Source organism: Alternaria ethzedia, assembly GCF_023757985.1.
Source record: "Alternaria ethzedia strain BMP 0044 chromosome Unknown scaffold_7, whole genome shotgun sequence".
Taxonomy (NCBI): Eukaryota; Fungi; Ascomycota; class Dothideomycetes; order Pleosporales; family Pleosporaceae; genus Alternaria; species Alternaria ethzedia.
Genome location: NW_026056200.1, coordinates 64,095 through 78,930, shown reverse-complemented (window position 1 = coordinate 78,930; position 14,836 = coordinate 64,095). Strand labels below are relative to the sequence as shown.

General features: G+C 54.9%; 2 protein-coding genes across 2 annotated transcripts; both read left to right on the top strand.

Annotated features, from left to right (window-relative positions):
- Positions 1-7,190: 7,190 nt before the first annotated feature.
- On the top strand, positions 7,191-8,732 carry J4E87_003830 (uncharacterized protein; the record flags this gene model as incomplete). Its single annotated transcript, XM_049375455.1, has 3 exons — positions 7,191-7,790; positions 7,909-8,110; positions 8,338-8,732. 3 exons carry the CDS (start codon positions 7,191-7,193, stop codon positions 8,730-8,732), a joined length of 1,197 nt encoding a protein of 398 aa, XP_049234440.1.
- Positions 8,733-12,495: 3,763 nt separating this feature from the next.
- Positions 12,496-14,801, top strand: J4E87_003829 (uncharacterized protein; the record flags this gene model as incomplete). Its single annotated transcript, XM_049375454.1, has 2 exons — positions 12,496-13,104; positions 13,155-14,801. The coding sequence occupies 2 exons, from the start codon at positions 12,496-12,498 to the stop codon at positions 14,799-14,801; spliced, it is 2,256 nt and encodes a 751-aa protein (XP_049234439.1).
- Positions 14,802-14,836: the final 35 nt, after the last annotated feature.

Genomic DNA, 14,836 nt, shown 5'->3' with positions numbered 1-14,836 from the left:
AGAAGTAAGGACTTCTGGTCGTTTGATGAGCAAGACACAATAAAGTGGTAGCGAGAAAACACGACTGACGTACCAGAACATCGTTCACCCAACACACCACCTTGTGGCCAGAGGGTGAAGGCTAGAACAACATCTCTTGCTTGAGCGCTCGTGAAGACCGGAATGAATATTGCGAATGGAAAGAATAGCCACGATAGACAACGAAGCTTGAGGAGGCTGGGAGGTGCCACTGTCTGCATCATAAACTCATATGTATGCAGGGTCTAAGGCAGAACCGCTCACTCACTCACGCTGACGATTACACCAAATCCCTGGAAGTACTACATTTTGGATGCCCGTGGGCAGACTTAACCCCCTGAATTGCCCATAGGAAGGCGTTGATGATAGACATTCCTGGGCCTTCAAGCGACGCATGCGATCTTTGATCCGAGCCGCACGCATTTTCCAGTAAAAACAATCGATCGTATAGTAAGTATAGTTGTGAGATTTGAAACGTATACATGACGAAAGTTTCTGGGAAGAGTGAACACGGTGGGACAGATAATGATGAGTACGCGTGTACGTACATAACATAACTGTCGGTTCGAGCTGCCCAACAATCATATCGACCGAACTAGTCGCTTGGTAAGAGAGACCACGGTAGTACTATCGAGAGATAATATAGAGCTAATATGGAAACGCTCAGGTGGATGAAAGAAAGACGGAACGCTCGGTGCTTCCTCGCTGTAGGATAGACGCCTTCCCGGGGCGTCCCGAATGACGACTACCTAAAGACTGGATCCGCACTATCTAGGCAACCGTGTCGATACATGATATGACGATACATCTATTCCAACTTGTACCTTGGGCTAGGTGAGGAAAGAATAATCAGGACACTTGAGTGGTTTCGACCTCTATGGACTGGTCCATAGCACCGTACCTGATGATACCCCAAGTGAGAGATGTCGTAAAGAATAGAGCCGAGACAGAGTAGAAGCCAAGATCGCGACGAGGCAGATTGCGCATGAAGATGATGGCAGGGAGCAGCCGCTGACCGGACAGTGATCGCTGCGATGGCGCAAGACGCGATCATTTTCAAGGAGCGGATGATCCGCTCATGCGGGAGGAACGCGACGGACGGACTACAAGTGTAGACGTCTTTCTAGGTGATCGATATGATCCATGGAAGCGAAAGCAAATCTTGAGAAGCGGTTGCCCATACCCCACATCTGACTGTGAGTCGCGGTCTAAGTTCGGTGTCGTGCAGTAGCGGGATCGATTGCAACGTCAGAGTGCAGTAAATTACTCGCTGTCTGACACTGGGGCGTCACGCACCAGATGTTACAACGCCAAGAAAGCAATCTGACTAACACGCCTTCGCCCAGCAGGTGTCTCCCGGTGCAGCCGGGTATGGACATCATCATCGTCGTCGTATTGGTGACAAGACTTCCAGGTTTTCCGCGGAAACAGCTACCCACGGAAGGTAGCCCGACTGCAGATGACCGTCACGAGGCGAGCACGGCGATGTCCATTGAGGGTTTCGTTGGATTGTTCGAGATTGCTGTGGATGTGCCCTGCAATAATTACCGCAAGGTAGGACTGTCCCGAGGTTCACCAGATCTGGAATGTGTCTTATGGCTGATCTTTTCGTTTGAACTCCGCACAATCGAGGCCCATGAAGATCAGCAAGGCCATAGGGAGTAAAGGTTGGGCATCCCTGCCACCGAGACCAAGACTCAAGCGCCGCAAGAGACGGCTGCTGCTACGATGGCAACACCAACAGCAGGGAATATGTGGCTCAACAAAGCCAAAGGCCCATGACGCAGCTCGCTTTCGTGTTCTTTCATGCAAAAGGCATTTGCACGAACTGTAGTTCGGGCAGTGGGTGACAGGTCGCCGGCCACTAACTACGTACTGGAACGCATGAGCCTTGTGCTGAACCAGAAAATTGCATCTTGGAACTAGATCGCGCTATTGCCCGGCGAATTGGCGGCCCAGCTTTAGACTCCGTTTCATCGTGCACATTTGTAAACTAACACACAACAAGCTTTATCGATTTTCGACGGGGACTCGACATGTTCCAAGTACGGGGGGCTGGGGACAGTCGTCAGAAACCTTCGCGCCAACTTGTAGCGGGTAGATGCCGACAGACATGCATCTCATGACTGCGTTTTCATGGGTTGGAAAGGACCGACCCTGTGGCCTGGCCATCGGATACAGTGCTCCCACAAAGTGTGTCGGATGCCTTTCTTGACTCGGGGTCGGGAAGATTTGCAGAGAGCGGAATGTGGAGAAAGTCGGAACAGTCGAACAGTGAACATGTCCGTTCGAAGCAGCGCTCAGATCCGCTAACGCATCGTAGTCATGGGCGGAGGAGGTAGGGAAAGAACAGACGAGCAAGAGAGACCTGGAGCAAATGCAGGTGACGACTGGGATGAGGCACAGCGTGCAGGCCAAGCTCACGCCATGTCGCATCGAGACAAGGAGGCAGAGACGATCTGCGGGCTCCAACGTCGGCCATTCTTCGGTGGCTCTGGGTGCAGCTCCCGCGGGCAACTAAGTAGGGTTGTTGAAGAAGCATTATTTGTCAAGGAAGATCGTGATTCGGGTGCACCTACATTACCAAACGGGGTGGGCCATGATTCCGCAGAAACCGGAGTGCTGGCATGCGCATGGCCGTTGTCAATGCCGTAGATGGTGTGTCGGGTAATACGGCCAATGGTTTAGTATGGGCCTTCCAAACAAAAGTGGGTTGGGAAATGCAGAACTATGTCATGACCAAGGTTTCGATGTTGCAGACGAGGAGCATCGCGAAGAACAGTGGACGTGGTCCAGAGCAGGCCAAGGCGAATCGGGGAGATTAGGGGACATGTTTACAGTTGTGATGAGAGGAAGTTGCAAAAGCGCGGGTTACTGAAGAAGGAAGGAGCTACAGGGCGTTGTGCGACCCCGGGAGCAGCGTGATCCGGAGTTCGCACCGACGTCGCACACAGCATCATACACACGCCTAGCTATTGACGTGCATGTGTGCATTTCACCACCACCACCATGGCCACGCACGTCTACTTCGCCATAGTACCTTAGCACCTGGCAGACTGAAATCACCTGATGATCAGGCTAGTGCAAGCTCATGGAAGCCGACCCCTAGACTGCTGGTGGGTTGCAGTGGGGAGAGACTGTGCAGAATTGCAGAAGTCCAAGGTTTCTGTAACAAGGGTATCATGCATCCAGGCCCATGACTACAGCGCTGCAGGTGGCATGTGGAAGTCGCCTCCGCTACCTCAATTTATGGACGGAAGGTATCCCGCTGGGCTGCGCGCAATGCCGCGTGTCAGTTAACGAGAGATGCGAAGATTTTCGGACACGGGCAGTTGATGCGTGTGTGTATGTGTGTATGTGTGTATGTGTGTGCATCAAGATGCAGCAGTGACATTGGTTTGACAGTTACCAAGATTCCTGGCCGGCCTTGAAGTCGGCCAGTATGGTACCCGCCCGCATACTGTGACCTGTGGTTTGGGTAGACTCTGTGCTTTCGCCAACCTCCTCCGCCATGACTGAAAAAATATCGCTCACCTGGCTTGAACATCTCCGTACTGTTCCAGCCACGTGAGAGCAGTGCGGCGGATCTATTCAACCGAAGACGTGGAACAGCCACAGACCCACTTCGTGTTGTGGGCAGGGGCGCCCTTGTAGTGTCACCCGCTCGCCCAACTTCCACCAGCAGATGAGAGCGTTCCTGGATACGAGGAGTGCCAGACATTAGCCGTCGCTAAGAATACGTCCTCTATCACACTTGCAAGCGGCTGAGTACTGCGCGGCATGTAGTGTCCTCACCGTCATCTTTTGACACGGCGAATCCCGGTTCTGTTTCAAGGGCATCGGCTGGGGCACTTTGACGGTGGTGCTGGGATGGACTCGAGAAACGCCTTAATGCTGCAGTTATCACGCTAGAACATTGTGTATGGAGGTAGAAGCACCAAGAGTCTGAAGTCGACATAGTCTACTCGCGGCGTGGTGTTCGCGCTGTGATCGAGATTACCTCCCGCTCCCGTTCGACGGCGTGTGTGCGATAGTTAGCGGCTTCTGCTCGTATGATCCTGGGTCCGATCACTCTTGGTTGTGTATGTCCAATCACGTCAAATGTGGACGAGCAGCGCATATTCTATTGGGGGCACAGAACAATCCGCATTGTAACCGCCATTTCCACAACAATCATGTTGAAAACATCGATGACGAGCACACGGAGCGGGCGATTGCAGGGAGGGCCGTGGGCATGCGAGAAGTGGCTGGGGCCAGGGCTCATCGGATGCGGACAACCGAATCAGGCATACAGCGTTCAAGATTGAATAGGACATGTCTCGGAGATGTTCATTGTTGTTCACGGGGCGCACGACTGTTTTTGATGAGTAGTGGAGATGCGGTAGGCCACGTCGCTGATGCAATGCGATGTGATGGACATGACGAGGACGGCGGCAGTCGACAGTGCTGCACGGCTGCCGAGACTCGCACACTGCAGCGTGCAGAAGCAAAGATACACGAAGAGCCAGGGCCCACTTTTCGCAAGCTGACAGCAGCGAGATACAGTGCTAGCCGACGTTTTCGTGCGCTCGAGGCCAAGCAGACGCAAGAAAATAGTAAGGTCGGAATATACGCCCGATAACGTGGGTAGACGCAGCAATCTTGGGTCTGCTGACGGACGTGCAAGGGTCAAACATCATCATGGAAAAAGTCACGCTCCCAGATGCACTGATGTGCTGAGATTTGATGCTGCGAAAGCGGAAATAAGAGCGAGAGCAGAGGGGGGGGCATTTCAAACAGCTGCAGCGTCGTGCCTATCATGGCAGCCGCGGCGCGAGGATAAACTCTCGGGCTGATACCGCTGGTGTGGGCAATCGTGTCAGTTGATGACGACTATCCGTGACGGACAAGTCAGCTCGCCGTCAGCGAAAAGGCGGGATGGACGGAAGCCAGGGATTGGCTGCGTGTATTGCTGGACCCGCGATGCGATGCTCGTCAAGATTGCGAGAGGCATGGCAGAGCTCTCATTTTCGCAGCAGGCCATACGAGAGACAGCGATGACGGCCACGGACCGAAGAGTCGGCGGCGGGTAATCGAGGCAAGTTGCTTTTCACCCTCACACACCGCACTGGAGACGTCGGTTGGGGGTTCGCTCTCGTTGACGCATTGGGCATTATTGCCGCTCCTCGAGGTCTGTGCCGTGTCCAATATTCGCATGCAGACAGACGTTTTGCAGGCCGCTCTTGCCGAGGCCCGCAATTGCCCGGCCGTGTGGTGAGGGTGTCGTGGGCAGAACTTTTGGGCGGCGGCGGCGATGCTGGAGAGAGCAGCTGCGCAGGTGTTATGTGAAGTGTCGTGTATAGCTCGAGGCTCCCCTAACGTGGTTTGGGTACTAGGCCTTGCGCGACTGTACCATGCCGCCATTAGCGCGGCGGGCTAGCTTTCAGCCTCAAGACATGGCCGCCTCTTCTTTGCACGTCTCGCGACAGCACCACGAGGACGCGCGCGGCGGCGACGACATGGGCAGAAGCCGAGGCTGGCTGCCGGGGCTGCTGAGGCCTGCAGCGCGCAAACGGGTGCAAAGGGCGGTCAGTACGTCAGGTTAGTCAGCGGCGAAGGGCCCGTGCCCATGCTGTCGGACTATTTTTCTCACTAGTGGCTGCCACTCTGGTGTCTAACCAGCTTCTGCGTTAGCCCTCACTCTAGCCTACATCGCGAATCTCACCCAGCTCATCCATCATCACCAGCGCGACCGGTACCTGGCTCTAACGCTGCCGTCACCGGCGATAGCTCGCGACCCCAGGCACACCAAGTCGCACGCCTCAGCGCTGCTACACGTGCAACTGCCACCAGCAAGACGATCGCCGCTCTCCCGGCGCGTTCGTCACTAAGGCACCCCACAGCGCTGCCCATACGCACCAGCTGTCCTGCCTGTCCTGCCACGCCGCGAGTCACTTGGGCCCGTAAGAGACGGCACCAGATCGCCCACCCTTGACGGTCCACTTCCGTGGAGCAGGTGCGCGCGCTTCCGACAACATCCTCTGCTCTCGTGCCGGGACTGCGCTGCCTCGACTGTAGACTTGCACGGAAGCCCGCTGTCCGGCCAGGAGGTGATCGCTCGGCTCGCTCGGCCTAGTTGAGCTTTCTGGGAATCGAGAGTGCTGCGAGAACCAGAGTCTGAGCGAAACCTTCAGTCATCGATTTCCCAACGGGCCGACTGTGTTTCTTGCCCCATCAGTGGCTGCGGAGCCAGTCAGCGACGCGCATCCACCGCAGCCCTTTCTGTGGCCGCCTACGCACCCTTTCACCCTCGGCGAACAAGCTCACCCCAACCCGGTTTCTTCGTCACTAGCGCCACTTCTACACGGACCCGCACGCCCCTCCTGCCCACCCTCGAGCGCTCAGCGTCCCACACTCTGCTGCGAGCGCCATCCCAACCTTGTCCTAGCCACTCAACCCAGAACAGTAACCATTCCCATTGTCACGGCTCGGCTTTACCGACTAGACTGGCCCCCCTGTATTCGCCGCTACGGCCGTCCGTTACCTCATCTGGTGTGCTAAGGCCTCCTGGGTAAGCCGTCAGTCCCTCCAGGCCGATCCATTGGTGGCCAATCCACGTCGCGCGCCACCCAGTCTAAAAGGCCTTTAGGTCGCGCTGTCACTAGCTGTGTTCCAAATTCACTCTCGCCCCAGCAGACCCGCAGCGCAAGCTCGTCAACCACTAGCACCGATTGTGTAACCTTTGCGTTGCACTTCACTCTGCACCGCGCCAACTGCTCCGCGATTCGAGAGATCTCTGCCCGCTAACCTGCTCCCCTGCCCCGGTGTCCTCGAGCTTGCGCCTTCCGTGCGTTATCTTTTCGACGGTGCATATTTGCCGAACTGCTTGTCCTCCATCTGGGCGTCGTGGAAACCACACCGTCTGCAAATCATCCGCGTTTAACTTCCACGCTACCCACGGCCTGACCACATTGCTTCTCCGGTTTTCTGGCTGTGCTTCTCTTGGCTCGACTGAGGCTACGTCTTTATACGCCCTAGCTGCCTGTCTTCCACAGACCGCGGCAAATCATCCGAAGACGGTTTGCGACGGACATATCTCTGCAGCCATCCCTCCTCGTGGGCGCACGCATCCAACCATCCAACCTCAGCTTAGAGCCTAGCTACCTTCGACACCTCGCCAATCTACACAGTCTATGGACGCACGGCAAGCAGACTACCCGCAGTCAGGTTTGAGCTCGCCCTACCCAACCTTTCCTGAATCAGCTTCTGAGGGAACCTCTGCAGATCAAGCATCTGCTGCGCAATACCCTCCCCCGGGACCAGATCCTCGCTCCTCCAACCTCACCCCCAATTCAGACTACAGTCTGAATCCTTCGTCGGCTCGATCAGGGTCGTTTCCGGATTACATTCAACGTTCGTATCAACCCGGCGCTCAAGGGCAAGCACCCGGTGGTATGGCGCAACAACAGAGTCCGTCAATGCCTCTCCCAGATGGTCAAGCAAATGGCCATCAATCACCACAACAACTCAAGTCTGACTCGGATGTTCCTATAGATCCATCAATCGCCGCGCAGACGAGCCCAACATATGCAAGCCACCAGCAGCAGTACTCGCCTTACACACCTCACCACGACATGCAGCATTACCCAGGGCAGCCCCAAACTCCCATGGGGTACCCTTCGCGACCTGAATGGGCAGGCCACTACCCTCAGCCAGGTATGCACTACGGGCATCCTGCGACTTCTGGGCCACCTGCGCCTGCAATGGTCTCTCCAGTTCAGCGACCACCCACTGTAAGTAAATCTAGCTTCGCATTTCAACCAGCTAGCCGGCACGCGTCGCATGCGCTTGTTGTCGCGCTACTCGTTTGTCACAACGTGGTCGAACCCTTAAACTGACCATCACAATTAGGGCGGACATCCGCTATCCACAGTATACTCATTTGTACCCATTCCTGGCGCACAACAACATAAGCGACCACGTCGGCGCTATGAAGAAATTGAACGCATGTACAAATGCGGTTGGAATGGTTGCGAGAAAGCATATGGTACTCTGAATCATTTGAATGCGCACGTCACAATGCAATCGCACGGCGCAAAGCGCACTCCTGAAGGTATGTTCTTTCCATTTCATGGTACATCAATTGCTGTTGTAGTTGTGGCCCTTGCAAAACTAGTGCGCTAGGTTGGCCCTTGGGATCGTGCTGGCGCAGCGCCATAATGGTCGTGTCCCCGCTGCACTGGGTAGCTTCTCATGACGGAAGCTAATAGCTGTCGACCCATGCCTAATTCTCTTGGCGTCTTAACACTCCTGATATACGATGCTAACTTCACCTTACAGAGTTCAAAGAAATCCGAAAAGAATGGAAAGCAAAGAAGAAGGAGGAAGAGGCTGCACGCAAAGCCGACGAAGAGCGACACCGCGCCGACGTGCAGCAGCGCGCTCACGAAGGAGGCGCTCCTGAAGCGCCTGTCTATGGACAGATGCGACAGGCGGTCGGCGTCCCTGGTCAACCTCCTCAACATCCCCAACTTCCTCCCATCGGGTACCAACCTGCAGCCTCTGGCAACAGCACTGCTCCTCAGTACGGCACGCAGAGTCCAGGTCTCCCCGAGGGCATGGCTCAGTATGCCACCCCCAACAGCAATGCGTACAACAGTCCAAATAGTAACAACAGCAGTTACCCCCAGTCGCCCTACGGACAAAACCCGCAAATGTACCAGCAGAACCACTAGGAACGTCCTGCCAGTCCAGAAGCCGACCCCTTCGATGACCTGTTTAAAGACGATTAAGATGGTCAAGATTCAGGTATACCAAAAGCGCACTCGCTTGCTCCGTCGCATAGAGCAAGCGAGTCTTGACGACTCTCCTTACGGTGGTTCTTTGCCTATATGTTGCGAGCCTATGCAACAGTTTCAGCATCTTTCCTATGGGGCGGTGCTTGCATTTCCATTTGGTGGCGGCTGTATGTTTCTAATTGGTTGTGTTCACAACGGAGGTTACTTCAGCACCGATGCTCGGTCTGAAAATGGTCTAACGATCGATGTCGGGGAGTTGCTACAATGTCTCGAGAGATACCATGAAAGTGAGGGCGAGGATAGCTGTTCGAACATACGTTATGCAGGTTGCGTTATCGGTTTTCCTCTCATCTTCCATCACTTCAAGAGGCTTTCCAAAATCCCGAAGACAGACCTGTTCATATTGGGGGCTAGAACCATTGCATGCAAAAAGGCGTTTGAAACAAGAAACAATCTACCTATTACTCTTCATCTGATCGCTCATTTGCTCTCATGTTTCGCTTATCGTGTGATCTTCTTGGGAACATCGCTGGGCATCATTGGAGCCTCTGTTTCCGCTTTCGTGTCCTCGCACAGGCAACGTGGAACAAACCAATGTGAAGTTGACTCTGGGTCACCATGATACTACCCGTCGGCTTTTGCCTCCAACTCCGGTATCGTGTACTTCACACGATGTATAGTCGCATGATCAGACGGTTCCGCTTGAAGCTAATCAAAGGGTGCGGAAAGATGACGCTGTGACTGAAGCGTACCGTTCCCCAACCAAGACATTGCCGTGTACGTCTATATCACGTCGTGCCTTGTACTGCACTGTCGCCGTACTTGCCCGACTGTCTGCATGTCTCGTTTAGTTCATGATTGATGCGAAGGCGCTCCATGGCCAGACCAGATTGTTTTGGACGTATTCAAGACATCTCAGCGTCTGTGCGTGTTTCAAGGCTCAGCATAGATAGATGGGACTTACAGGACGTGCCTCGCTTCTCTACACTCCAAGGCTCTAGCACCACATGCATGTCCATGCCCTCGCAGCGGTGATCAGCTCCTCACTCTATCACTCGCATGCCTGCCGCCACGTACGCACACACACTGCAAGACCACTGAACTGCCCGAGCATCCCTCCGTCTCGGATTCAGATCGCATCGAGGCATCAGACCACAAATGCTCAAAAACTGACCGCGAATTTCTCAAGTGTCACCTCACTCGAGTACACGACTTATTCTGCTGGCTCCGACCTGCGTGCTGATTCGCCCGGGGCAGGGGTGTCATGTAGAATAATCTGAACGCGAGCAGCCAATCGATTGCACATGGCCATGTCGCAACATAGTTGGAGGCAGGTTGTATTACGCCGGTGATGACGCATAGCACACATACCACAATGAGGAGGGCAGGCTCGTATTCAGGGTCAATGGAAAGTACCGCCTGGGTTCGACTGAGTTCTGAGGCACACTCTTCGTATCGAATAGGGAAGGAGCGGAATGTGGGTGGGAATGGCACAAGGAATTATGGCTGCATGATGGTTGTATAGTCAAAATATATTAATTGCATGCCGATATGACACTCGACATTTGCATGCGAGAATAGCGACACAAGCGGAAGCTCGGTGTGTCGATGGGAAGTGTATGCGTGTGGTCGTCTCGCGTGCAGTAAGTGTGCCTGTGGGTGATTTTGTGTAACGAGAGACAGCCGCCGTGAGCGCTGATAGGACGGCGAGAGTGCATATTCGCTGTTCAATATTACCGAGAATAAGAGGGGAGGGGCGTATGGCCTGTTACTCCGTGTCATCGATTACGATTGCACGAAGCAATCCTCGGATCACTTTTGCTTGGTCATGCGAGCGTTCGCGCCCTGACGAACGGTCCGCTGGGGGCAGGAGAGATGCATTCGATGAATGGCTGGCGAAGTTTCCCACACACTCTTCTCCACTCATGAAAAAAGCAAGCTCTATCTTGGAGAACGGTGGCGCATGGACTGTTTCCTGCCGCGGCACGCTGGGTCAAAGATTCCGATGGTGATCGTGTTGGGCAATGTCATCCGAATGCGCATGAGTGATGACGCCTCTGTCTGGGTCCCTCACCGGCAAACCGCCGCGCCAAAGGAAAGAAAATTCTGCAGCAAATTGCCAGGATGAGCGACTCAACAAAGAAGCTGGGCATAGGCGACGTCGATGATTATCGCAGCGACTTCCGCAGACGATGCACATCGAGATGCGTACATTGAACGCGAAGCCGACTAGGAATTACCATCGACACGCTAGCATCTTGCAAAGGCGCATCTGCACGATCGCCGTCTAGTGGCACATCAGACCGTTGTCCGATCAAACTACGCTGATGCTCCGAGCGCTGGCCCTTGGGTTGCTTTCTGGGCGCGCCGTTGCAAAGGGCACTGGGGTAGCGGGCTTGCAAGCTAGCCAGGGGAGTGGCAGGCGCTGGCTGGCGTGGCAGACATTAACGGCGCCGCCAGTCCATGACTGACGGCGGAAACTAGCAGGATGGTGTGCATGCGCTCGCTGTGCTACTGTCGCTGGTTAAGGCATGGACGTGTCAAGGGCTGGGTAGCACATGTTACACAGCAGTAGCCTGGGCTGAAGGATTCGGTCCCGATGCCACGAGGGGACGAGGGTCCTGGATGTGGGCGTGCATCTACTGGCGCTGTGCCACCGTTGGATCTTTGTTCGTCAGACAACGCGTCAAGGCAAATGAGCATGCCGGTCTACCAATCGTGAGGTTGCAGATGCACACGATAGACCGTTCAGGTCATAAACGGTGGCCGCAGACGGATCTGTCTTGTGCACCGCTTCCAAGCACCCACAACAACAGCAACCACCTCACACGCAGCACAGGCACAGCAGTCTCGCCTCGTACAGGACACAAGCAACAGCGGCGCAGATTCCCGTCCATACAATGCCAGCGTCGCCTCACACGAAACTAATCACGCAATCCTCCCTGCAACAGATGCCAGACGTACGGGCCCTGTAGCACCTAAACAGCCGACTACCAGGCTTACCTACATGATGGCCCTTTTGAACCCTGATCCCGCCACGTCGGGCTCTGCTGTGAAAGGGCAAATTCTCTGGTGCTCGGTGTGCATGTTCATCTCACCGATGATGATGCTGGACGAGCATTACTTGTGTATGATATCGACGAACGTCTGATGTTGCCAGATTTCAGCAGTGTTAGTAAACAAAGCGAAAACATCGGCCGAGACGCATGTGTATTCAATGGGCGGTATTGCGCTAGCACCAGACCCTGCCGTACGCCAGACATTATGCGACAGTGTTAGTTTGCTTGCTTGCTAGGTCGCTGGGGTTAGAAGGGAAGGATCAAAGTAAGCCCTATGATGGTGGTGCGCCTGGCTGGCTCTGGCTCCCGCGATATAGCGTTGATTCGGCTCCAGAGGCTCGGAGGCGCGTAGTGTAGGTTCAGCCTTGTTGGCGGTAGGCATGGTTTGCTGCTAGAGGGGCGCGGGAAGTCTGACCTAGGCTGGGTTGCTTCTTCGCGTGCGGAGTGGACGTGCTGGAGGCGGCGCGGTTCATAGCGGCATACCAGACCTGCTAATGTGCTAACGCCGTCTTGAGTAGCACGCGAGTACACAGATGAGGCTCCTCTTCGGTACGGGCGATCCGGTCTCGGGTCATCACGTGCTGGCGTGTTCGGCCCGGAGATGGGGCGCTACCGAGTGGGCAACTTTTCCAGACTAGAACATGCCACGCCATTTGTCCATAACGAACCGCTCTCTCGACCTGATGCTGAACTGCCGTGCCTGTCTTTGGCGATGCATACAGGCGCTCGATGTCCCGGCCACCAATGCGCACCGCCTCCGTCGTAGCGGAAATTTACTCCTCCACCCGAACCAGCAACGGCTGCTATCCTCCCACGGTGCCACCAACGCGGAGAGTGAGGGGTTGACCGTTTCGCGCGAAACAGGGGGATTCAACCGGGATGGAGAGGACCACTTCAAGAAGTCGGCCTTCGCGGCGAACCGGAAGAGGAGGGAAACTACAGCGCTGCGACAGTCGTCGGCACGCCAGCCAGACGACGAGACACCCAATCTAGCGAGGCTCGGCCGGCGAGACCCGTCCATGTCTGATAGCGACTGGAACAGGAGGAAAAGAGAGCTGCGTCACTTGCAGGATCCGCTGGAGCTGGCGACGTTTGTGAGGAACGAATTGAAGAAAGACAGAGTGGAAGAGATGCTGCAGTTGGTGCGCATGGCGAGCCACTCCATGCAGTGCATTGTCAGCTGGAACCACATCATTGACCACTACCTGGCCAAAGAGAGGGTCAATGATGCGATCAAGGTCTACAACGATGTACGCATAGCCTGCGCGAAGACATGAGGGGTAATGCTGACTTGCCACAGATGAAGAAGCGCGCGCAATTCCCAGACTCCTACACGTACACGATTCTTCTCAGAGGCCTCTCGTGGAATGCGCATACATCCGGCGTTCTTAGCAAAGCCCTCTCCATCTACCACTCGCTCTCCGCACCGAATTCCCGAGTCGAGCCATCGATCATGCACACGAATGCTGCGCTGAGAGTGTGTGCAAGAGCAGGAGATATGGATGCCTTGTGGGGTGTGGCTGGGAAGATACCAGAGAACGGGCCAGCAGCAGCCAATGCCATCACATACATCACCATACTCAACGCTATACGGCAAAATCTGCTGATAGATGCGCCCAAAGGAGAGAGCGAGGAGGAGACGGCGGCAAGGAAAGAGCGCGGCATCATGGAGGGGCGGCGCATGTGGGAAGATATCGTTGGGAGATGGCGACGTGCAGATCTGGCTATTGATGAAGAGCTCGTCTGTGCGATGGGAAGATTGCTATTGATCGGCAGTCGACCGCGAGACTGGGACGACGTGCTCTCCTTAGTGGAGCAGACAATGGACATACCTCGACTTGTTCCTCGATTAGGCTCAGTCGAGCGACAAAGTGCTGGCCTTCCACGCGTGCGAGCACCAAACGTACCGAAACAATACCGTATCGATGACGACCATCTCTCTCCAGATAACGCCCCAACGCGTGGTGACGAGTTCCTTGCTCTGACGCCTCAAGGCGTCGGCAGTGCAGTATCAAATCCTCTCATCTACGTTCGACCGGGCAACAACACGCTTTCCTTGGTCCAAGAAGCATGCCAAAAGATTGTGGCGAACAAGGCCGCGCAGGAATACTGGGACCTCTTGACCGACCCAACAACGTACAAGATCACTGCTGATGTGAACAACCTCAACATGCGTCTGCGCAATCTCCGTCAGAATCGTGCCTCTAGTGCTGCAGTGCTGCTCTTGCAACAAGACATGATGGACAAGGGTATCACGCCCCCGCCTGGTACATTCAGAATCGCAATGAGTACATGCGTTCGCGACAAGAACAACCACAACTCGCTCAAAAATGGAGGTCAGATCTTGCAGATGATGTCCAAGATCTTGGAAGACGCAGATCCCAAGACCGTCACCATGTATGCTGGACTTGCAGTCTCATTTCCATTGGCTACAGGCGCGGATTTTATCGATGCACTCACTCTACTTGACCCCCTCGTGAAGAACATCCGTCTTCAACTGACCATTGGTGCTGGACAGACGAACTATGGGCGTCGCGGCCCGCAATACTTGAAGGGCGAAGCGAGACAAGACGCCATTGATGCGCTGAAGAAAATACAGGGCGTATACGATAAGCTACTGTTTTCGAAACTTATTGCTGAGGAGTCAAAGAGTCCGTTTGAAAAAGAGAGAGCCAGGCTCTCCGCGTTCATCCAGAGGGTTATGTTCAAGGGTGGGCAGGCGAATGCAGTGCGTGGAGAGCCACCTGAAGAGGCCGATCCACACGGATATCTGCAAAATGAAGACGGGCAAAGCGAGCAAGGCGATGAACGACCGTCGTGGAAGAAGGAATGGACAAGGCCACTAGAGAGACCTTCGCGGCCAGCCATGCCAGCAAAGCCATTCGAGCGAAAGAGGAGACCCCGGTCATTTAAGGTTGATGAAACGGGAGAGCTACGGGATATGTAGGCTACGACAATAACGAGGCGTTTCCTCTTAGCAAG